Here is a 25,810-nt window from a genome sequence, read left to right on the forward strand (position 1 = left end):
AATAATGGTGTTCATTTTTTCCTTTACAGGAAAGAGAAACACAGAAGAGTCTTAGTATTTCACTGAAAAAAGTGAATTCTGAAAATTTTAGTTGCAAAACTGTCCAGAGCTCCTGTCTAAATGTGTCTGTCTTCCTCTTCTGTCGATACAAAATCAAATGGGATTGCCTTTACAGTCAGGTTAAACTGCTAGCTCTCTTCCCTTCATCTCCAGGCCAGCAGTTTATGCCTGTACTTTTATTCTATTTGTTATAAAGATACACAGTACCTACTAAATCTTACCGGAGCATGCGGCATCGGTGATTAGTTAGCCTATAGTAGGCATCCTGCAAGTTGGTCACATTGCTGCTGCTCCAGAGTCTTTCCCCAACAGCACTTGCTCGAGGCCTGCAAAGGTATACTAAGTTTTAGAGTAGGTATGATCTATAACCAAGAATGGATAATTTTTTTTTAATACCAGGTCTAATATAATACTTCAATATCCAGAAGCATTATTTTTCATAGCTGCTTAGGTCCAGCACAAAGCACTGTTAGCAATAGCATACAGTCCTGTGGGATTAATGAATGCTTCTTATAGCTAGTTTCTTAAAATCTAATGATAAAGCAGTCCATACCACAATCTTGGTGTCAGGTTAGTTGCATCCACGAATTCTCCCCACAGGCAAGCTTCTCCACCTATTAAAAGTTTCTTCTGTTCTTCGGATCCTGAATTCAAACCAGAAAGTGAACATTCTTCTCTGTCCAGAAGATGGACATATATCAACAATTAGATAGGACTGATGTTCAGTTGTTTTCATATAAAATACCTGAGCTATTCTGAGCATTCACTTACATTTTGGCAGTCTTGTTACTGAATGGGAGAACCACCAAGCCATTTGCCCAGAGAAGCTATTTCTCTGCTCTGTCAGAAAGGATTTTACCTTTTATGCTCTGAAGAGATTCCTTAGCTTTTTAACATTCCTCAGAGATTTAAAACCTGATGGAAACTGTTCATTCTATCACATGGAGAACATTCCTTGAAAAAATTATTTAGTCAGGTATTGAGGTCTAAAAATCTGAGAGCTCCCTTGCACAAAATGAAAGCCCCATGGAAAGCATGAGACATTTGTATCAACTTTAGATACAAAGTTGAAGGGAAGAGAACGTCTTTTTCTAGACTAGTTTAACAATCAAGTAAATAACAACAAATTCAGTGTCTATCTATGAACAGACATTTTGCACGACTCTGCTCCTAAAGCATCTGCCCACCTAGTCCAGCATTCTATCTTATGCAAAACACTAGCATCAGATGCTTGAGGAAGGTAATACCTTTCCCTGTGTGAAGTGCAAAGTTCCCTTTTTTTTAAAGAATTTTTCAGAGTTCTGGCTGACCATTATTCCTTTGATGGTACTATAATCACAGTGATGGAATGGCCACTCTAAACAGCCCTATTCTTTGCATTCATACTGTATATAAACCAAGGAGTTTCATGCACAGAACACACGTATAAAAAAATGACAAACCAGGGAAGTTAAGTGGTTCAACACTGTAGTATTTCTTCCAGTCTTGCCCATAACTAATGTAGTCTAAGTACCACGGTGCTGACAGAACAGCAGTGAACCCAGCTCCTGTGACCTTACTCAGTTCACGAGCGTAGTTATTTGCCATCCACACTTGAACTACGGTGTCCGGTTTCAGCTAAAAGAGGAAAAGACAAACTAACCAACGTAACCAAAACTACTAATGGCAATCCTAATTGCTGTTATCAAGGAAAAGGACCATGACTTTCAAAATTCTCTATTTTGTTTCAAAGAGGAACATTTTGGAAACTACTTTTTGTCACCCCTCCTCCCTCCTCCCGGTCTAAAGCTGATTAGCTTTTTGCTGGTTTTAAACACTCAGCTGGAGTGAAGCCTAGGTTATGCTATAGACAGTTAATGCTCTAAGAGGATTCTGACAAGCACCACGTATCTGACCAGCTGTTAAATGCTGAGTATTTGGTGTTACTAGACCAGACACATAGTTACATGAGACAAAAAAACCCCAAAAAACCAAAACAACAACAACAACAAAAAAAAACCTCATAGAAACTTCTCCACCCTTTACTCAGATGTTTTAAACCTATTTTATTAACTGTGTTTACCTTTAAAGAGCACTTCAATGCTGGTGTTCCTGTTTCACCTATTACATATTCAACAAATGATGATTTCAAGGGATTAAAATTACCCACAGCTGGAGAGACTTGCTAATGTCAGCAGACTCTGCTTTAACTCTTAAGAGACAAAGCCAGATCTATGTAATAGTCTGCTCTGGAAGCCTCACACAATATTGTGGTGTTGTGCAAGAGTACCTTACTAATTTTCCCATCTTACTTGTGCTTTGTGATCAAAGACTTCTTGCCAGACCATTTGTCCTTTTTTGTAGGAGGAAACAATGTCCAAAATGCTAGAATTTAGAAATAAGATCAGGTTTGTTAACTGCAATGAGATAAGTAGAAGCACTCAAAGTAGCAACATTTTCTACCCCAAGGCATATCAGACCTTTCCCACCACTGCACAGGGGACCATGAAAAAGCAGGTTGTTCTGGTTTCAGAACCATGCTTGCAGAGCATGTTCTACCGTGTAGAACAATGGGCACATGCATTAACCCAAACCAGCAATTCATACAGTGACTAAGTGATGGGTGACTAAGTCCATGTTATTTAAGGAGAGAAAGAAGTGTCTGCAAAAGCTTCCTCCCCACCCTTGTGCTGTGACTACTGCAGATACCTAGTTTAAGACACTCAATACATTCACAGTGTATGTAAAACTAGCTTACATATCCATGCTGTGCCCAACATTTTAAAGCCATGAACTTCAGACTTTATTTTTAAAATAAAGTAGATAGTTCCAAATATGTGGCAATTTTTCAAAATAATATGATAGATACTAAGTCAGCTTCCATATCTGCACCCCAAAGCCACCCTCTAATAATGGCTGTGAAAAACTGAAGCAAGAATTAAAAAGTCAACATACTTCTGAACATAGTAAGATTCCAGTTTAGCATAGTCAATGCCAAAACCTTGCTTCTTCATGAACTCTTTCACCTCAGGGTTAGATTTCCTTAAATAATAACAAGAAAACATGTTTAAAAAAGATTATTTTTTTAATGTCCTAAAAATTTGAGATTTCCCAATCATTTCTACATACACAGCACACTAACTGGTGCCTTAGCATGCAACAGCCTGGAACACATTGCAGAGCAGAAGCAGCAGGTTAACATGGCTTAGATATTTTGAAAGAGTTTCATCCAGATTTGAAATAAAGCCAACAGACCTAATCTCAGGTAAATCTGGTGGAGTCTCTGTTCTGAAGCAGTCTGTGGCAGGCTGCCTCCTAAGAGCTTTGGAGTTCCTAGCATCTCAGCTACTTTGTGCCAACGTTATCAGCAGTCTGAGAACTCAACATGTGTTTCTACCACAAAAAGCAAACCAACATTTCTGTGCTACAGCATTTGCCAGTTTTTCTTCTCTATAAAAATTAAATAATGTCCTGAGTGTTTGGATTTGATCTTTAAAGATAATGTAGCAATACTAACTAGATCAATTTGAATACTCATCAAAATGCTCCAAATCCGTTATTTTTAGTTAGTCTCTCCATAAGAAAGACTCAAAAATATTCAACATCCACAACTGAATTAAGAACACCATTAATACATGCTGTACTTCTAATACAAACACATATGAATCTGTTTGGTAATTCTTACTGTTACCTGATTTTCTGGTGGGCAGAACTCAATATAAACACCTACTTTAACACAAACAATTTAAATGATAATTTTCTTATCTAATATTTTTCTAACATACTAGTCCTCTGTCCCACCAGGGTAGGAGGACTAGTATTCTAAATCCTTTAGAATACCTGAATATTTATGGAACTACAAGTCAAAGCAAAATTCTGCACATCAGTTGCTTTTTGAGGATCACAAATGATCTGCCCGTAAATTGTTACAGAGGTCGGAGTGAAGATCTTTTGGTTATGCTGTGAAAACTATCTTATGCAACTGAGTTGCAGGTGGACAGGTTTAGGAGGCACTAAGTATTTGTTCCTTGAATCACCATACCAACAACTGAAGTCCACTTCATCTCCTCCCAAATGAATGAATTCATCTGGAAATACACTGCTGATCTCCTTAAAGAACTTAGTCATGAAGTCGTAAGTTGTATTCCAAACAGGATTTACAGGTCCAAAGGACCCAGTTGGCTGTCCTCCATTGTAACAAGGAGTGAGAAGATCTTTTTGACCTAATAAAAACAATTAATAGAAGATACTCAGTTTCATATTGCTATGCTAACTTTGCTAGCAGGGAGAAGCAGTTAGTCACATTAAAAAGGTAAATATTCATTACCTAAATGCTCACCTATTTTAAATATAACCATATAGAGGCAGGATGAAATAAAACAACTTGTAAAAGGTTGAAAAACCCTCTGGCAGTCAGGATTCTGACTTTCAGATCTATGCTTTAACACAACCTAACATATGTAACACGTCACAATACCTGGGGAACAGCATTTGGATAACTACTTCAACAAAATAAAAAGCTTTAATAAACATCAGAAGGAAGCCAGTTAGAAGAAAGCCAAACATAATGAATATGCTTCAGAGGCTTCTCTTCTCTTTTTATTACTCTGGATTTTTAACACCTAAGTCAGTGTGAGGTACATAGCTCAAGGCAGAATGATGTCTGAAGCAGAATCTGTACCCTTGCACACACATCTAGCATAGAACATGTTTCTTCATTCATTTTATTTCCTGTAACCTGTAAAGGTCATGACATCACTTAATGCCTCTTCCTTACCTCTCTCTTATCAAGGACCTTCCAAAGCACTTTATTGGTTAGGCCTTAAAAAATTAATTTTTTTGCTACTACTTACCACAGTTTCTTAACAATTAATACTTTCTTGCGCATACCTTTTCCCCAAGACTGTGTGTGTCCTGGTGTATCAAACTCCGGGATAACTCTGATGCCTCTTAACCGGGCATACTCAATCACCAGACGGACATCAGTAGGAGTATAGATGAGATTAGAAGAGTAGGCCCCCTGTAAAATATTCAAATTTGGAGACAACACTATACCAGCAGATCACAAAATTTGAACGGAAGTATTTTAACTTAGACTGAAGAGCGGTTTTACAAGTCGGCTGTGGTTTATCAACTGCACAGACATAACTTTTCACTTAACTTGTGGAGAGGAAAAAAACCCCACCAAAACAACAAACTCAAAACACTTAAGACAGATTGCCTTAAGGAGACCTTCCTTTCCTCCTTAGCTTGCAGTTACTGAAGAACACAGAATAGCTAGTTTTTTCCTTCAGAATTTTGAAAGATATGGTTCTCAATTCTTCTGTACAGAGGCAAGTTATTTTTGCCCATTAACTCTGAAATATAGGGCCCTCACTACATAACATACAAGACTAATGGAAAAATTCTGGCAAGACAGAAAGAACTCCCAGCACCTCTGCTTCTCGGTTTTGTGTGTGACTAATTTAGCATCAGGTTGTGTTTCTTTCGTGACACTAAATTTGAGTGTAATTGCACTCCCACACAGCCAACAAATGTGACAATGACCCAGATTACTACATTTTGGTGAAACAGATACTTCCCAAAGATGCTCTTCATGATTAATAGCACCTTAAGCTTTTGCTTATCTGAAAATGGTTTCCACAGCTGAGTTACTCAAAAAAGGAAACCGTAGACAATAAGCCTTTCAAAGGGAAGCTTGTTGAGACAAAGACCATCTCCCTCTCTCTAGCTGTCAGTGGGATATATGACAGAACTCTACTAGAGTTTGCTTTTACCACAAAAAAAAAATCTGACTGCACTATGCAACATCTACAATTTTTGAATTATAAAATTCCTCACAGCATCTACTCTATCACTGCCAACATAATTTTCGTGAGAGTCAGATTCTAGCAGGCATTTTAAAACAGAATCACATATCTTGTACTTAGGCTTAGTCTACTTAACTATTCTTAACGACATTTGATTTGGCTCCTATTGTACCGTGACTGAGCAAGAACCTCATGGTGGCTCTCAGTAATGTAACAAAGCTTACTACGCGTCTAGAAATAAAGAAACACTGTATTCACTTCAGGAAACAACCTTGCACTTTTGGATCTCTTACAGACATGATGTGTTTTGTAAGGATAACATTACTATTGCAGTGGTGCTAAGAGCTGGCAGGAAAATATATCACATTTGTTTGAGTGGCAGAAGTCAACCAATTTAAAGAAATCCATCAACAGAAATCCACGCAGTGTTCACTACTTATTCACTACTTATCATTAGTGTTTGAAGGCCTGCAAACACTGAGGATCACTCAGAAAATTTGCACAGAGGAGTAAAGGTGGTAATTTACCCTGTATCCAAAAGAAGACTTAAAAATGGTCCACATAGAAACTCAGGCAGGATCCTAAATATGGACTTGCTGGTTACTGGTGCCATGGTACTGTTTCACAGTCAGCAAGAGCAGATGCACTCAAGCATTGGTTAACTCTGCATGTTATTTCCACTAAATATGTGCCAGATTTCTGCTCTTCTACACTGCTCCAATGATATTCACTCACCTTATCACTTAATTCAGGGAAATAAATGCTCTGGTAAGGGAAGGACTGATCATCTACTATATGCCAGTGGAGAACATTGAACTTATTAAAAGCCATGGCATCCTGTAAGAAACAACACAATAGAGACTGGTTAAACCCTTCATTCTCATAGAAAATCTATGCAAAAAAGTGGTCTTGTCCCAGTATACCCCATATGCCTAGAGCAACAACTAAGAAAGAAAAAAACCTCAACCAAACCAAACCACTCAAAAAACCAACCAAAACTCACCAATCCCCCCACCAACAAACCAAAAAAGTATTCTATGTTTCATTTTAGCACATACCTCTACGGCTCCACCCCTCTGCAATCTATTTTCACCACTGCTGTCAACAAACTCTTCATTTGACCCCCATTCTACCAGCCTGTGTAGTATGAACTGCCATGAGCACTTAGGAATTTTTTCCACTTCAGAACACGTACCCTGGGATTAGCTCAGTGTTTACAGCACTCTGCTACACCAAGGTCACAGATTTGACCCTCATGGATCATTCATTTAAAATTTGGACTTGATGATCCTTCTGGGTCCCTTCCAACACAGATGGTTCTCTGGGTTATTTTCTATGCACCATCAACTATTTCAGCTTACAGAAAAGCTTATACATTTATAACTAAATACCATGGATTTGAAAACAGAACAGCATGAGAGTTTCCTACTACATCGTACATCCCTCCTCACTAGTGACTTCTGCAGAATCCTTTTCAAATGCATGCAAAATAAACTAAGAGTTTTCCCTGCAAAAGACAGTGCTTCTTTTATGTTTTCCTTCATAACAGTGTCAGCACTTCCTTTTTTTCATCTTGAAGATGATCAAGATGAATGTTTACACACTTATTTTAGAATTATGACTCCAATTAGACAGTCACACACATACCTTGAGTTATGCTGGCTTGCTAGTCACTCGCAGGGTGTGCTGTGAGCAGACCAAGTAAGTGTTTACATTGTTCATGACTGACAGCAACACAGCTGCTCCCAAGCCCTTGCTACACTACAGTTGTTTTCCCCACCCATTCCTCTCATTTTTTCACCTAGGTGTATTTAAGGAGGTGATAAAATCTCTTCAGGAACTCCCACCAAATACAAAGGAAGATTTATATCTTGTCTATTCCCTAGATTGATTTCATCTGTTTCATTACACTGCAGAAGTTTTAACTGCCATGTCTTCATGCATTTCTAAACAAGACCATCCTTCAACATAAAAAAATTACATCTCTGGACCTTCAAATTCACTGTATTTCTAGAAACAATGCTGTTTCTAGAAATACAGTGCAGTAGTTGAACACAAATAAGAAATCAACTTGAACTGCTGCCCTAAGTATCTAATCACCACATGTCAGAGAAGACATTACTGATGCTTTTTATTAATTGAGATTCAAGCAGGCACAGAGCTGGGAAGAAAAGCATACTTCCGAAACCAGCAAACATCAGGAAATGTAGGTCTAATAATGTATTAGAGACAGACATGCAATTTAAGGAAAGAAAGCAGAAAAGTAGCAGTTACAGAAACACAAAAATAGTTAGAAATGCAAGTCTCTTTGGACATCTCTTTTAGACAAGACAAAAAATATCGACACAAGTATTTGAGGCTTTGAAGCACCCTCTGTTGCAAATGTAACACTACACAAGCATTACTTGCTGAGCAGGCATTGACCTTGAATGTGAAAACAAGGTGGTAAACACCTAAAGGACAAGTTCTGAGCATAGCTCGAGAATGACCTCAGAAATTAAAGATTGTTTTTATCTGCACTCTTCCTGCCTATCCTATACCTATTTTCAAAGTTCTGCAACATGGAGGGGAAATTTCAAGTATTATTTCATCTTGGAGAAGCAAGACAAGAGACAAGATGGGAAACTGCCTGTTCCTTCACTTCAATCAACTAAATAATCCCTCCTACAAGGACTTCAACAAAAAAAAAAAAAAAAGGAGGAGTGCAAAACAGTAAAAACCCCATCTTTGGCTGCTCAGCTTATACAAATACATCACCTTTCCATCAGGGCTGGAGTACATTAATTCTTAATGCACTTGCTTAAGCTTTTCGGAAGAAGTTTTGTTTGGTTTTATTGGTTAGTCTTGGCTTATTATTCAGTAGCTTCCCGTGAACATTTCAAACTTCCTCCCTTGCTCTGTAATACTTAATTACTGGCTTGCACTTAGCAGCCTAAGAAAGGATTACCTAAGCCTGCTGCTGGACTACCGAAGTCTACTCCAAAAGACTGGAGTTCTCCTGAAATCACTGGCACTGAAGCAAGGTGTCCCTTGTATTGCTTGATGACAGTCAGACATCTTAAAACATGCTTCCAAGATATCGTACATAAGCTGGTTTAGGCATCAGAAAATACAGAGAATCTGAGGTACCACAAATACCAGTCCCCATCAGAGAGTCAATAATCACCGTGTCTGCCCACTTAACTCCTCTCCAGTCTATGTTCAGACCTTTGCTTAGCAAAGTTCACTCTGTCCTTTTGCAGTCAGACAGAAGAGATAGGTTCTTCTTTCATACCATCTCCAGTTGCTACCTCCTTCAGCAGCCAAAACACAACAAAAAGCCTTTATTATTAATGATATAAAACTGCCTACTTACCAGGTTTGTAAGAATAGATTTCAATGGTAAATAATGCCTTGAAGTATCTAATAGGACTCCTCTATGAGCAAATCTTGGGAAGTCATTGATTTCAGATTCATTGACAAGAAACTATGAGAACAAAATTTAAAAATTAGAATTTTATATTAATTTCATATTCATTTCAAATAGGAAGTACTTTTTCTTTTTCAGAAAATGATTCTTGGAAATATGTAACAAACCGAAATGTTGCTGAATGAAACTGATCTGCTCAGTCTAGAGAAGCACTCAGTTACCAGGACAGTGGATTTAGTTAATAGCCATACTTACACTTCCATAGTCATCTTCATGAACCAACTGGCTGAAGGTTTCCAAACCTGGAAAAATACCCAAGAAAGGGATCTCAATTATAGCCCAGTACTTGCCCTTAAAATTTTAGTTACAAACAGCACAACTATGTACAGGCATTCATCTAGCTAGAAAGAATGCTTTGTAGTTGAGTTTCTTTCTCTTTAGCACAGTTCCCTTAGTTGCTCAAGCATCACCATTTAAAAATTCTGGAGAGAATCATTCAAATTCTCTATTATGCAGATACTGAATACCTGTGCTACCGCTCAGCTGCAGCAGATTAATCCCTAAATACTAAGAAAGTTACTGAGAGTAAGGTGGGAATCTCTGGTCCTGTTGTACATCTATTCCTGTAATTTCTGGAATTGGTGAAATTTCTAATTCAGCATGAAAAATCTGTTGATTAATAGGTAACTAATATATAGACTTAACATTCCAGTAAAAACAGCAGACTAAACTGTCAGGATTGCTATTCTTTGTGATTGTGATGCGTTCAGCATCTCAACTTTATAGGTGTAGTCAGTAAATAATCTGTTCACACTATAGTTTAAAAAGTTTTTTGTTGGTCTGGCTTATTTCAGGTACAGCAAGCATGTACTTGCAGTGTGCCACTGGATCTGAGATGATGAGCATCTGGACCAAGGGTCTAACTGATAAACATCTGAGTATCCTTCTGGCCCTCATTCATTACTTCCAATGAAGTAATGAATGAGGGCAAGGCTCAGTGATCAGCTGGTTCTTGGTCTGCCATGAAGTTTGTATAAACCCTAAACAAATAGCTCAATGTGAAAAGCATCAGCTTACCTCTTAAAGCACCCCATACCTCAGGAGCTTTCAGTATAGCCACAGGTTCAGTTACAGTTAAATGATCTAAAGAAAAGGAAAAAAAAAACCGCTTACTGTTTAAAAAAGAATGAATTGTGAGGACAATGCCAAAAGGCATTAAAAAGATTCTTCAAGTGCAACAACTCCCTTTGTGTATTAAATTCCAATCAATCCTGCTTTTAATGGTGATAGCATGCAATTATTTTTCATCTCTGTTTTCCTGTGAATCAAACTGTTGCACTGTTCAGAGAGTCAACAGCTCATCAGAAAGAAGAAAAAAGAAGTAAGGTGCTTAGTAAGAGCAATGCTAAAATATTGTACATGAGCCACAATTCCAGCAAAGTTTAACCCAACTGACTTAAAATGTAACACACTATATTTTTGCTTTTAGACATGCATGATAAAGGCTGGGTGCCAAAGCCAAACTTTTCATAATTATGAAAAGTTCACTTCTCCTTTTACCTCCTTTCATATAGTTAATGGTTTCATATTTTTTAAAGATAAAAGTTGTCATATAATATTGTCAGGTGCTTACTATTAAGTTCTTATTAAAAAAATCACTAATCAAAATACAGAATCACAGAGTATGCTGAGTTGGAAGGGATGCATCAAGATCATGGAGTCCAACTTCTGGCCGTGCACAGGACACCCCCAAGAATCACAGCATGTGCCTGAAAACACTGTTCAAATGCCTCTTGAAATCAGTCAGGCTGGTGCTGTGATCACTTCTCTGGGGAGCCTGTTCCATGGCTCAGCCACAGCCTAGGTGAAGAACCTTTTCCCTGATATCCAGCCTAAACCTCCTAAACCTCAAGTCCTGTCACTGGTTATGAGAATGAAGAGATCAGGACCTGCCTTTCAACCTCCCCTTGTGAAGACCACAGTGAGGTTTCCTCTCAGTCTCCTCCAGGCTGAACAGAACAAGTGACCTCAGCCCCTCATACAGATTACTCTCAAGCCCCCTCACCATGTTTGTGGCCCTCCTTTGGACACTCCCCCATAGTTTTGTATCTCCCTTACACTGTGGCACCCAGAGCAGCCCCCAGCACTCGAGGTGAGGCTGCCCCAGAGCAGAGCAGACCAGGCTGTGCCTGATGCACCTAAAGGCTGCCAGGTCACCCTCTTGACCTGAGCACCGGTATCAAGGCAGTAAGATGAAGCACGGTAAGTAAAATGAAGAATGGTACCTGAAGGAATCCATAAGAATCTTCCCTGAAGTTGAGTACTGTGGTACAGTACAAAGTACTAATGAAAAAAGAAAGCTAAAATAATTTTTGTTTCAAATTTAAGGTGATTTAGTAGTTTTTTGAGAAGAAACAAATATATTTTAAATATTTTTTTAAAATCACATACATTTATATGCGTAAAAATATACTACATCTATATATCTATAGATTTATATTATTATTCAAAATCAAAGCAATAATTGCACATCCGAAAGAGCAGAGAAAAAAATCAAGAGGTTGAATTACTGTGCAATGATTTACATAATCTGTGCCAGTATGAAAGAATGGTTGGCTACAATTTACACAGTTCAAACATTTATCTAAACTACCAGAGAAAAGCCATTTAGTGACATGAAGAAAGTACCTCAAGCGTCCATGTTAACCTAAGAACTGATTACACGTACTGGATGTTCGGAGTAAGAAAGAAAATTTAGAAGACTACTGCAATCTCTACAGGTAAACTGTAGGGAAAACGTTTGTTTACCCTAAATAAAATAAATAAATTGTCAAGGATTTATTTTCACCACAGCAGTTTTGTTTGGGTTTTGGTTTTTTTTCCCCTGAACAAGTATCATACCTCTGAGGAACTTGGAAAGTGTCATAATACTTGAAACATTTTGCACAAACAGGTAAGCAGGCATGAGGGGAGATAACCTGTACTCTGATTACATATCCAATACTCTTGCCACAGGACAGTGACTAACTGGTCCATACTATCTTTATTGTTAAGCCAGACCACCAAATCACCAATAACAGCATTTTTCAGAATCTGTATCCTCAAAAAGATAGCCCATTAAAAACCAGGAAATTAAAACTCACTGAAGCCTGGAATGCTCAGCTTATTGTATGAAGAAAACATGTTATTTGTAACAGAAAACTTATTTCTTAAACCACTGGGAAAAAAACTGCTTGCTCCAAAGAATGCAACCTGAAAATCACATGGTCTGACAGATTCCATGATAAGAACCAGGTTTGATTAAAATCTTAAGTTCACAAACAAGCTCAAATTTCAAATAATAATAAAGCAGCACAATAACCTGACTGGCAGAACAAGGTCAAGAGCATTAGCATTTTTGCTCCTATGTTTAATTTGTATTGAAAGATATTATAAGTTTGCACATAAAAACCAAACTCTTTGGCTATATGTTCCAAAAGGATTGAGTAAATTTAATATCAGTACATTCTTTCACAACTCAGGTGGAATTAATCTTGCTGCAGGATGTATGACTTGAGATCAAAAGGATCTTTTTTCTAAGGATCTGTATCCTGGATACCAAACAACAGAAGATTATCTTAAAACAGGTCTAGATTAACTGAATATGTTGACTTTTGTGTTAGCCTGTCCAGACAAAAAGCAATATTACTGCTCAATCTTATTCCTGTTAAGGAAATTGTCTGGCGATTAGTACTTTAATGCTTAGAGTACTTCTCCACTCTGGACTTTAGTCACGGAACTAAAGAAGCACAGAGAAATAAGTCCAATACAAACATCGTGTTTTTAAATCCTTTCTTGCATCTACACATAGAAAGGAAGTGGATTTATAGGACTGCAAGATGAATAACAAGTTCAACAAACACTTTCTGGTTTTCCTGGAAAAACAGGAAATACCATGTACATATCTCAGTGTAAGTAGCTTCAGTTTAAATGCAGACACTTTTTAGGAGATGGTAAGCAGTGACAGCCTGCTCTCAATAAATACCCTGTACTGAAAGGGATCATCTCCTGACTATGTACAGATCTCACCAAAGATAACCGGCTACTGTAGTATCTCTGATTCCTAATGACAGCTGCTAGAAAAAACAGTAGCAGTTAAGTGATCTGTACGATAGCTGAACTGCAAAAACCACAGGCGAGATTCACCATTCACTATGGACTGAGATTGCCCACAGTATCAAGGGCAACAATTATCTTCTGGTGGCCACTGTTGTGAAATGTGTTTGCGGGCTTCCGAAAGCCTCTGCTTTCCAGTTCCTTAAAAAAACCACCCCAAAACCTGCTGACTTCTACAGCAGACACGTGATAGGAAAGCAGGCGCGTAACGGTGCCGCCGAAGCCGGGGAAGGAGGGGCGCGGTGAGCGGCGAGCGGGTACTCACAGGCCTCGCTGGAGGCGAGCTGCGGGTGCCTGTCACAGCCAGGGTCCCCCGCCTCGATCACCACCTGCAGCTGGAACAGCTCGGGCTCCGCTCGGGCAGCCAGCGGCCTGCGGCCCCACGTCCGCCGCCGGGAATGCCCGAATATGTACTCATAGTACCTGCCGGGGAAGCAGAGGCGCCGGCGGGGCCCTGAGGCGGCTGCTCCCGTTCACGGGCCGCCGTTGCAGCACCCCGGCCCCGCCGCCACTCACCTACGGAAGGCGTCCTGCAGCAGCCCGCAGCTCGGTCCCGCCGAGGAGCCGGCGCCATGCACCAGCTGGAAGCGGCTGGGCGCTAACTGTAGCTGGCGAGGATACGTGCGGACCCACTGCGGCAGCGGCCACAGCGAGTCCTCGGGGACGGCGTCTGCCGCCAGCTCCCAGCCGGACGGCTCCAGCTCGGCCTCGTTCCGCGAGACGCCGTGGCGCAGGCTGGTGCTCACCAGCACGGCGGGAACCACGACGAGCCCCAGCAGCAGCCCAGCCAGCCCCATGGCTCTGCCCATAGTGGGGCACCTGCCTCAGCCCGCCCGCTCCCCTGACAGCGCAGCCCGACTCCGCCTCCGGCGCCACGGGGCGGTCAGGGCGGGCTCTGGAGCCTCAGTCCCGCCCGAGGTACCGCCCGCCCTGCGGCCCCCCGGGGGGAGCGCGGCCAGGGGAGGGGCCCGAGAGACCGTGAGGAGTGAGGGCGTCTTTCATGCTTGCCTGAGGGATTTTCCCACATAAAACCCATTGACTATTAGCGTCCAAAGGAGAGCCACGAGGATGGTGAAGGGTCTGGGTGAGAAGATGTATGATAACCGGCTGAGGTCACTTGGTCGGTCCAAGTCTTGGAGGAGACTGAGGGGAGACGTCATTGTGTTTTTCAACATCCTGGTGAGGGGAAACAGAGGGGAAGGTCCCTATCTCTTCACTCGAGTAACTAGTGACAAGATTTGAGGTAACAGTATGCAGCTGAGTTATGAGAAGTTCACATTATTACAAGGAAATGTTCTTCACACAGAGGGTGGTTGGGCACTGGAACAGGCCCCCCAGGGAAGTGGTCACAGCACCAGCCTGACAGTGTTCAAGAGGCATTTGAACAATGCTTTCAGGCACGTGGTGTGATTCATGGGACTATCCTGTTCAGAGCTATGAGTTGGACTTCAATGATCCTGATGGGTCCCTTCCAGCTCAGCATATTCCATGACTTTCCATCAGCCAGCACCATAATGTCCTGCACATGGCATCGCTCTACAGAATAGGAGAGTGTGGCAGGGCCAGCTTAATTTCTGTATGGAAAGGGTGTGATGCAGACCACACTTCTATGAAGCAAAGATTCTGCATCTCTAGTACTGCTACAAAACAATTTCAGTCTCAGCAGAAAATAGTTTTTCACAGGCTTTCAGCAGAATGTGCTATCAAAATCTTGAATGTGAAAATCCACCATACTGTATTCTTAGCCTGTTCTGTAAGTTTGATGTTGTGCTTCTGAAAGGAATGAATTTTGATCTTTATTGTTGATGTTTTGCCTATATTGTAAACTGTTAGAATGGAAATGTACTCTTATCTAGGCTTGGAAAGACTTATATGGTTTTATAGGTTACACATACCCATTGAATGAGTACTAAAGTACTATTTTGCATTTTTGTAGAAAAATTGGAAAGTGTCATCATGAGTTATTCTGATAATGAACTTTAAACCCTTGGTTCCATTGGAGATGTGTTTTCCATTCCCCAAGGTAAAAGTTTTGTGTTGTTTAGTTGCAGACTAATCCTTTCTGTAAAGGAGAAGAAAATTGCTGCAGCAAAAAAACATGGTAAATGTAGCCAAGCTTGACTCCTGCACAGAACTCTGCAGATTCTTTCATACACATTCCTGTGTTAAATAGGAATTAAAAAAAAACCCAAACAAACAAAAACAAACAAACAAAAAAACCCCACAAAAAAGGCAGGCAGTTTTGGGCATTAGGAATCTCAAAAGTTCACCTTGCTAACCAAAATGGTGCAATTGGGCTGCACACCAGTAACTTTTACAGGATGAAGGTCTTCCATTTGTGTAGCTCATTTCTTGCAGTTATTCTGTGGCTACAGCAGTCACTACAAAGTGGCAGGAAGTCTCTCAGCAGTGTTTCCTGGTGTGCCAAGAAATGTTTCATATAGTTTTGCTGTTGACTCCACGAAAGAAATGTACCATATAGTCTCTGCTGTTGATTTCTTATTTGAGAAATAGCAAGGCAGCATAGAGGAAACAGTGACTTACTGCCACTGAGTAATATTTTGTGGCCACTGTAGTCTGGTCAACATATGGGAATGTTACTACCCAGTAGACTAGGGTGTGAATTGAGACCTGACTGGGGATTGCCCATCAATGTCTTACAAAGACATTTTTGGACTATGTTAAAGGTTCATCCATTAAATTTTAAAAGACATTCACCACTGATAGTGAAAAGTATGATTTCTCCATTATTTGGGAAGCAGGTGATATTTTATTTGCTGCGTTGCCAAGCTAAGATAAATTCTTAAGTTACCTGAAACTGACAGATCACAAGGAAGTGTTTTTTACTGTGATTGTAGTAAGTTCTGCTGTTCCACTATCTGGATAGTGGAGCAAATGAGTACTACATATCTTTTGCAGATGGGACTGAATCTTTCTATTCAGCTGATTACTTGCTAGGTACATAGCATAGGGTATCTTATATGAAGGTCTTGCGTACAAGGGGGTGTTGTGACTGAATAAAGCAGGAAGATAATTTCATATTACATATAGCTGCTGACAAAAATTTTGTATAGGGAAAGATTGTGAAGATTCTGCAGTTTGGAAATGAAATAAACTTCTGTTGGGGGCTGCAGTTTCGAAATGTAATGAACTTCTAGAAGGGAGTCACTGCACTGTAAGTTCCTAACCTAACTTGCGCACAGTTTTCTGTATGGTTATTGTATGTCCACATTTTTACAAATATATGTTCTTTTTCATCCTGACCACTTTGTATAGATATCTTTTTATGGATGTCTTTTATAATACCAGGAGTATCCAGGCACTAATTACATCTAGAAGGCTGGAAACCCTGACAAGCCTAGAGATCCTGTGTGCAACCAATAAGTGCTTGAATGATGGATTTAGAACCGTCTGACTTTATGTATGTTTGTTGGCTGAAGAGAGTTTCCAAATGGATCATAATACATGAGCTGTCTGTGAGCTACATGCTGGGAATGTTGGTATTGATGTTGACATACATAATTAGGGATAAGAACTAATGAAAACAGGATGTTTAAATGATGTAACTTAAAGGAAACTCACAGGCTGAAAATATTTCAAACAATAGCAAGGGCAGTTTGTGAATGGATGTACATGCCAGATGTATGATTAGTGTAAGTAGGTGAACCAACTAGAAAGAAACTGTGGACACGTATATGTAATACACACACTTTTTTTGTAAAGGGAATTGTGGTTTAGGCTGCCAGCCTCATTGTGTGCTACTGTCTGACTACTTTTAGTTTTTGTTATGTTGTTTGGATAGAAAGAAATTGGAATGAATCTAGTACTGGGTCAGGTCTGTGACTTCAATGCCTAAGCGCCTAGAAACTGTGAAAAACATGCTGGGAGAAAGTGCTAATGTATGCCAGATGCAGAAAGGTTCTAGGCTACTGAGTGGCTATAAAACTCCTCATGGTCTTTTGTTGATTTGTCTTTTTTGTTTCACAGCTGTCTGGGAATTCTGTGAAAGGGAGTTCTAGAGTAGTGCTGCCTCTGGTCTTGGGGATTTCAGAGTCATAGAGCCTCCTATTCTGATGGAGATCCACTGGTCTTTAGTTTCATCAGCACTGTTTCTTTGGTCTGCAGCAATTGCAATGAGATATCAGAGAGAGGCTGAATAAAGCCTTTTGTACAGTCTTTTTGAGTAATGATTTGTGCCTGTTCATTAACTGCTGATTTCTCAAAGTGCTTGTGTCCTCATGGCACAGTTTGTCAAGTAGGACGTAATAGAGCTGTTCTGGATTAGAAGTGTGTGGAAAAATTCACAACACCAGAGATTTATGTCCAGAAAGGAAACAGAGGAGTTCAGTAACTTTATTCACTTTATAGAACTTTATATAAAAGGAGAGACCATGGGGCATTCCCCTGGGATCTCTCATATTGTTGGGGGACACAGCCCCCTATTTATCCTGAGTTCCTGGCCACATCACTCTCTTCATTTCCCCATTGGCTGAAGTTCTTGGAAGATACCGACTACCTGAAACCTACTCTATGCTCCCTTCAGTATACACTCAGGTTTTTTGATTGGTGTTATTTTTTCTTTCTCTTATAACAGAACACTAGAAGCATCCACACAATATCTGAGGTGCAGAGCCCTTGCAAGTTTTAAATGTTGGAGATTTCTTTAATAATCAATGAGGACAAAGCCTGTACAGAGAGGATTGATTGATTGATTGATTGATTGATTGATTGATCTCTAACTATTATGGGGAAAGATGACAAAATCCTTTCCTCCCTTCTGAAGTCATGTATTCACCAGCAGATGGTGCTAAGCTCTCACTGCACCGGTGTGTCTCTCTCCTGGGGCCTTCACCCTGACAGTGCAACTACAATTGTTGTGATAGCAACAACAATTGGTCTCTTCTGTGCATCTCGTTAGCTGATTACAAATCATCCCAGGATTCCATGCGCATAGTTTTTTGCGGAGTTTCTCCAAGCTGTGCTTATACAGCAAAATAAATATTGCTGCATTTTGTCACTGGAGAAATCCATGCAAATCAGATGCCTACTTAACAACTATATTTATTCTGTGTATTTAACATTCAAATACAGTGATTACAGATTACAGGAAAATAGGAACCCTTATTTTCCTGTACCCCCGGTGTACAGGGATAAGTCTGTCCCACTTTTAGGGACACTAGAAGAACTTTCCAGTGGCAAAAAAAAAAAAAAAAAAAGTGAAATCAGCTATATTTAAAGAGGCAAGAAATGAAATTATTATTTCTCAAGACCAGAGCAGATTTTGTTTTGTTTCTGCTTCCTTCCTTGCTGTCACTGAAAATGTTAAACTTAGAATGAATTTAACTGTTGTGGCCTTGGAAAAGTTTTCATCTTTTTCTCCTAATTTTGCTCTGAAAACTAAGTTCTGAAAACTAAGAAAACGAAATAAACACAGACAGTGTTTTCAAGTGGAGACCTGTTGGTGTGCTGTGATGAAATATCCAGCTTATGGACAGTACGGTTCAGTCAGAAAGGGTGACATACCTGCAGGTACAACTTCAGAGAGGTTTTGAGAAAGTTAAGGGTTGGACTAACAGAAGGCTAATTAACTTCAGTGCCCTGCGCATTGGAACAGGCTCGTTGGCATCTTCTTCAGTGCAGCACTGAAACAAACTCTCTGGAGAGGCTGTGGTGTTTTATCCACAGGACATTTGAGCTTGGCCAGGTAAGACTGACCTCATCTGGTGTTGCTGTTAATCCATTCTGTGCAGAAGCCCTTTCCTGCTAGTACCCCTTCAGCTGTGTTACTTTGTCTTAGTGCCAGCTGCAGTAGATCTGTGCTACACACTATACTTAAATTAAGAATATGCACTGATTAATGTGGGAAATTTGTATGACATAAAAGATTCTAGGAACAGTAACCTAATGATATTGTCTTCTGTTCAACTACCCAAATAGTTGAAGCAATGTTCATGTGCTCTATGTCACATGGCCATGCTGTGCCTCTCTCTGCTGCATGGGAACAGAGGGACCCTACAGCTTCACTGTTGTGTGCTGGGGTAAGGTAGGGTTTACTAAAGCTTATCTGGACATGGAACAAAGCTATGGCTGCAGTTGTGTTGTCCTGAAAGAGAAGTAAGTTTTGTAGGAGAGCAAAAGAGAAGAACAAAAAAGAGTGCATGTGTTACTCAGTGCTCCAAAGTTTCTATTGAGATAAAGTCCCATACATCAAACTCTGGCTCAAGGGCAGTAGATCACCTAGCAAGAAAAGGGTTAGTAAAAGGTAAAAAGAAGAGGTGCTCCAAGAACGAGGTGCTTGTGTAGCTCCTTCTGTTGTAAAGGACTCTGTCCTATATGACCTTTGTCTCTAAACTGGGGAGAAATGGATTGGATGGGTGGCTCACTTGATGGATAAAGAATTAGCTGGATGGTCAGACTCAAAGGGTTGCAGTTCAATGTCCAAGTCCAGTGATGTGTGAAATTCCTCAGGGATTTGTATTGTGACTCTCCCTGTTTAAAATATTTGTTGGTGACACGGACAGTGGGATTGTGTGCAATCTCAGCAAGGCTTTTGACTGCACCAAGCTGTGTGTGTGGTGCAGTTCATGTATTGCAGGGCAGGGATGCCGTCCAGAGAGAGCTTGTTAGTGTTGAAAGCTGGGTCCATGTAAATCTTATGAAGTTCAACAAGGTCAAATACAAGGTCCTACATCTCGTAATCCCAAGCACAAATTACCAGGGGAGAGGAGGAAATGGTGTAGAGAATGTATTGATAATAGATTTGAGTCAAAAGACTTGGGAGTGCTGGTGGCTGAGAGGCTGGACATGCTCCAGCCATGGGCCCTGCCAGCCCAGAGAGCCACACGTGTCCTGGGCTGCATCCAGAGCAGGGTGGGCAGCAGGGCAGGGAGGGGATTCTGCCCCTCTGCTCTGCTCTGCTGGGACCCCACCTGCAGGGCTGGGGCCTCCAGTATAAAAAGTGCATGGCCTTGTTGGAGTTAGTCCAGATGAGGGCCATGGAGATGATCACAAAGCAGGAACACCTCTCCTCTGTAAGACAAACTGAGAGAGTTAGGGTTGTTTGGCCTGGAAAAGAGAAGGCTCTTGGGATATCTTAGAACACCTTCCAGTACATAAAGGGGGCTGACAAGAGGTACAAAGAGGGACTTTTTACAAGGGCATGTAGTGATAGGACAAGAGGGAATAGCTGTAAGATGAGAGAGGCTAGGTTTAGATTAGACATTAGAAATAAATCCTTCACTATAAGGGTGCTGAGACACTAGAACAGGTTGTCTGGACAAGTTGTGGACATCGCATCCTTGGAAGTGTTCAAGGCCAGGTTGGATGGAGCTCTGGGCAACCTGGTCTAGTTGCAGGTGTCCCTTCCTGTGGCAGAGGATGTGGAACTAAATGATCTTTGAGGCCCCTTCCAGCCCAAACTATTCTTTGATCCTGTGCTTTGGGATTTTTATGTCCAAAAGGTCAGACAGTGTTGCTGACCAGTAGGGTGAACTAGTACATGCCAAACTAGATCTGTTGCATTGTTCACTGCTGGCAACTTGTTACTGATTTTTTAAAATTATTTCCATTCAGCATTATGATCCCAAAGAGCAGCAAGCTGCATGCAGTCTGTCAAGAAGAAAATAATCCAACCCTTTTTTTTTTTGCAGTGTCAAGTACACTATTCTTTGCAGATGGCATGGATGGGGAAATATGGAGGAAGGAGATATAAATTATCCTCCTTAGGCTCATTTAATTTTTAACATGAACTTTGATTACAGAAGAGTCATGCTTTATGGAGCAGTAAAGAAGTCAGTGCATACAAACTCTTCCACTGGTCCTTATAAAATGAAACAAGAACATGTGTTAGGATTACAGCATATATGCAAACAGGACCCAGAGTACATACAAGGAAGATGCATTTTCTAGACCAGAAAATCAAATATATATGCATATCTTTTTTTCCTTGGACTTCATGGGAACTGTGAAAGGAATATCCTATGTTTTAGACAGTAATATAGGTAACAGTATTTTAAAAATCTCCAGAGGAACACTTCGAGGGTACTGGTTTGTTTTTAACAACACTTGTTTTTCTCCTGGACAATAGTGTTGCAGTGAGAGCTTGCAGATGCTTTCAGTAAAAACTGGTAGTAGATACAGGTGAATGCATTGCTCTAAAGGGTGAGGATGAGGCTAATTCTACCTGCCATAAATTTTGCATCTGTTATAATTTAGCTTGTGATAGTTCCATCTCTGACTTAGCGTGGTTTTGGGTAGCATGTTACATTTAGAAAGCATTGTCCCCTTTGTGAAGTGTTTGGAGACCTCCTAACAAACAGTACTAGTAGTATTTAATATCTTTGTGTTCTTAGCTTTGAAGAAAAAAATAATTTGAGCATAAATGTGTAACATAAATGTGTGTAACAAGCTGCTTGTTTTGAATTTTTTCTGTTATGTGTTTATACTGCTGTAATCAGTCAATTTTAATTTCATTCTGTTGGATACATTATAGACATATTCTAAGTGACATATTTGATCCCTACAAGTGTCAGGATATTTAGCAGTGCAGAGAGTCTGAGTAGTTTTTATTTTCAATAGCAGGAGTCATGCAGAATCTCAAGATTGATTTAACCAGGCCTTCTTTATGGGATCCAAAAAGGAATAATTAATTTATGTTTCCAACTCAGAAACATTACAGGAAATGTACAGGTTATTTTCCTTCCAGTATTGCACAAGTGCATTGTTGCTCTCTTCTTGCTGGTGTTCATACACAGAATATTTCTTTGTACTCTGTCTTCCTTGAGCAATCCATTGTACAAGCAGTATCAGGTGTACTCTTGGTCCAGATTGCTTTCTCTTTACAATAAAATAACAAATAGTTTCTAAGAGAAATGCTTGCCAATTCAGCTAATACATACAATGAGAAATATTAATTACCTCCTTAGTCTTGTCACAGCTATCTCAATCATTATACACAAACTTTTAGACATGGGATGTAAGTCGTCTTTAGTCTGAAAACCCATTCATCTGGCTATTCACAGCAAGGCAAGTGAATAGCCAGCTTTGTGTTTACCAAGGATAATCTTATGTGCTGTGCTACTCAATCTGTAATTCTAAATGTCCTTGTGTGTAGTTGGCAGTACACTAAGCCCCAAGTTTTCTGACTGGTTTAGGGGGCCTGCTAGTGCACAACACCCAGAATGCCAACCAATCAGAAAGTCACTGGAGCTGTCCTTGGAGAATAAAACTGATGGCTGCAGCAGGACAGGTCTTAACTTGAGAAGTAGGGTAAGTTATTGATCATCATCTTAGCTCAGCTTCTGACAAATTATCAGTGATGGTGGATCAACCATCATTTTTTATAGGCAGAATGATGAATGTTTTCCCATCTTTTAGCGCTGTCTAAAACCTTGGGACATCTTTATAGTCTTTGTTAGGTTTCAGGAAAAAACAACTTGCAGGGTATTCACAGGACTGAAATGAATTATACCCTCCCAGCCATTATGTATTTCAGAAAAAGTGGGGGGTTTGTTTTTTGTGGATATAGTTATAATCCTGTTTTAAATATTGGTATTTAGTAAATTTGAAGAGAGGTAAACAAATGAATCATTAACTATGAAGTCCACCCTAGACCGTAGCCTCCAGGTTTTTCTGAGACCCTATTAGGTCTGCCTCCCTTCACCTGAAATGTCTAGGGGTTTTTTTAATGGCTGTGCTCCTGCTTAGGACTTACAAAAAAAAGAAGGCTTGATGTGAGAAGCAGTAGGTAATTTGAAACAGGACTCACAATGAATTGAGCAGAGGAACTTTGAGGTTTTCAGTGCCAGTATAGGAAATATTATAGGACAGAAAAGACCCTGGGGTTAATGTTACTTTTTAGAAAAGAGAAGTTAGGAGATCTGTACATTTTGAATAGGATTGTGACGTACATTCTCGTAGTCATTCTAAGATTGTTGGGTTTTTTTGTTTGTTTTCAAGGATGAAATCAAAAGTGTCACACTGATACATTAATTATTCTAAAAATGTGTGTTTTCACTTGGTAACCTTCATATCTCTGTATATCTTGTATTTCATTAAACCAAGCCCTGCATTTAATAAAATGTACTTTCATTACAAGGAAACTAGTGGTTACTGCCCAACCCCTATGTTAGTAACTCTTTTTTAGTGGCATTCATACAATTCTTCATTTCCACTTTGCTGTGCTTAAAGTCTTTTGTGTCCTGTGTGTTCAGACATCTTGGTGAAACAACATTTTTATGACATAGTGTCTGCTGCTTTTCTATTATATGCTCACCTACATGCCTTTTCACCCCCTTCCCTACCTCATACTTTAACTATAGCACTAGAAACCTGGCTTTTGTGAAGGACTCAAACAAGCTTTTCAGATGCCATATGGTTCTTTGAGAACTGTCACCCTAATACATTACCAAATATATTTCATAATGTATTTCTGTTCTTTAGAGATTAAAAAAAACCCCACAAAACAACACCCTCCCCAACCCAAGAAGAATCACACAGCCCAATTTTAAATTGGAGGAATCAAAAGATACTAGTTTTCAATGTCTTCAAAATTTTTAGTTAACTGCTTGATATGTTGTTGGATATGGTTACAGTTACCAGCAATTTTTGTACTAATGGTTTCCATTTCATTTTTATTAGTTTCTTGCTCTGTTTTTTGTTAATATTACCTACAATTATGTGCCATTTACTGCTGGAAGAATAAGTAAGTGCATATTTAAAATGCAGTCGAGTGAAATCTTAGTCTGAAATTGAATTTTTAAGTGCATTTCTTTAAACATGATAGCACTGATAATTTAGTCACATGATTTGCCATTAACTGTATCACAAGCATTTCCTGTAGCTTAACTTGCTAGCCCTGTCCCTTGCCCTCTTGAAGTAAATGGACTTCGAACAACAGATTTGGCAATACTCTTGTCTACAAATAACAAAACATCTGGAAATTAGGCTAGATGGACAAAACAGTTCCATGTAATAATACGTATCTGGCATTCATACAACCTTTGTATAATGCATGTTTTTTATGGGCCAGATGTGGTATTTATGTGTTATAAGGAACAGAGGCATGTTCAGTCATGCTTTTTATTGCATTTAAATGCAAGGTATATTTTAATAACTCTCAAAGGGAATTGTCTCCTATTGATTAGAAACTGTCAGTGTGTTAGACATAAACCTCAAAAAGCAAATGAATCTGTCAGAAAACTGTAGATGTAATTTAAGTTGACACTAAACTGCATACTTATTGTGAGCTGGCTTCAAAACAAAAAAAAGAAAAAGAAAGCAACTAATAAATTTTTACTTGTTCCTCCAGTGAAGGTGATCTATGAAGTCTTTGATCCAAGAGTTGTTTATTTCTTCTCTAGGACTGTGTTCTGTTAGATTTGCAGGTCTATGAAATTATTGTTCAGCCTTTCACATTTTCTCATTAGGACAACAGCTTGGCATAAAAGCCAGCTGGAAAGTCTCCATTTTACAGTCTTGCATGACATTTTCAAGTAAGGTGAACTGAACTCCTGTCAAGTGGAAAAGGGATTCCACTGAATCATGCCCACCTTGCTTTTGCCATTGTTAATTTCCAAACAACTCTGAAAAGCAGGTAACTGAGCAGTTTTCTCCTCTACACCTTTTCTTTGTCTAAGGTTTTACTATTTTCACCCTGAAATATCTCGGCTTTTTCAAAATGCTACTTTGAACTTTCATTCATTTACCATGCTATTTCTGTTGAGCACATTGAGCTTTGTTTACATGGCATTCTGCATTTCTTATAATCCTTTGTTCCATGCCTTTTTAACACGTTTATTATCTGTAGAAGAGCTGTCAACATCAGTTTACAGTTTACAGTTTCTTTAGTTTGATTTTGTATTTTTTTTCTTTTAACTCCGCAGAATCTCCTCAAACAAATAAATCCCCTACATGTGTATTCCCAAATATGTTACAGATTGTTTAAAAGCAAGTGCAATAAGGTCAGCCTTGACAGGTGTCAGTACCAGAACCCCATCAGAACCCCTTCTTCCATTAACTTTTATTGAAAGGGAGCAAAAGTCTGTAGGGATGATGGTTTGGCAGCAATGAAATATGTTTTGTTTTTTTAAATTTTGTAAGAAGACTGCAACTATTGCAATCATTTGCCTAATTATTTTCTGCAGTAGTGAAGACAGGAAATCTTGAAGCCATCCTTGAGTCTGACATGATTTCTAAACCTTCTATCCTCCTTACAATTTGCTTGTGTGTCACTGACCTTTCCCAATCCCTACAGCACTGCCAGGCTTCTTCCTTGATTCAGCTCGGGCTCTACTGAAATTATTATTCATTCTTGAATCATTTCCCTCTCAACTTTTTCCAGCTCTTCTTTTTTTATAGTTTTTCTAAATCCCTATAATTAGACTAAATCCCTATAATA

The 25,810-nt window shown here is 39.6% G+C and overlaps 1 protein-coding gene across 2 annotated transcripts in view; it reads right to left on the reverse strand.

Moving 5' to 3' along the window:
- Positions 1–14,310, reverse strand: part of HEXB (hexosaminidase subunit beta) — a 16,495-nt gene extending 2,185 nt beyond the window's left edge. The window contains exons 1-13 of one of the 2 annotated variants that reach the window (XM_005488296.4): positions 13,930–14,310; positions 13,679–13,836; positions 10,336–10,401; positions 9,514–9,560; positions 9,205–9,315; positions 6,585–6,686; positions 4,930–5,059; positions 4,082–4,262; positions 2,995–3,081; positions 2,352–2,424; positions 1,503–1,677; positions 614–704; positions 282–386 (exon numbers count right to left, since the gene is read on the reverse strand). In XM_005488296.4, coding sequence (XP_005488353.1) covers positions 282–386; positions 614–704; positions 1,503–1,677; positions 2,352–2,424; positions 2,995–3,081; positions 4,082–4,262; positions 4,930–5,059; positions 6,585–6,686; positions 9,205–9,315; positions 9,514–9,560; positions 10,336–10,401; positions 13,679–13,836; positions 13,930–14,222 — 1,619 coding nt within the window. In that variant the 5' untranslated portion in view covers positions 14,223–14,310. The remainder of the gene's footprint in view (positions 1–281; positions 387–613; positions 705–1,502; positions 1,678–2,351; positions 2,425–2,994; positions 3,082–4,081; positions 4,263–4,929; positions 5,060–6,584; positions 6,687–9,204; positions 9,316–9,513; positions 9,561–10,335; positions 10,402–13,678; positions 13,837–13,929) is intronic. The other variant, XM_026794325.2, reaches the window with a different exon arrangement.
- Between the last annotated feature and the right edge of the window lie 11,500 nt (positions 14,311–25,810).

This window comes from Zonotrichia albicollis, chromosome Z (assembly GCF_047830755.1).
Source record: "Zonotrichia albicollis isolate bZonAlb1 chromosome Z, bZonAlb1.hap1, whole genome shotgun sequence".
Lineage (NCBI taxonomy): Eukaryota > Metazoa > Chordata > Aves > Passeriformes > Passerellidae > Zonotrichia > Zonotrichia albicollis.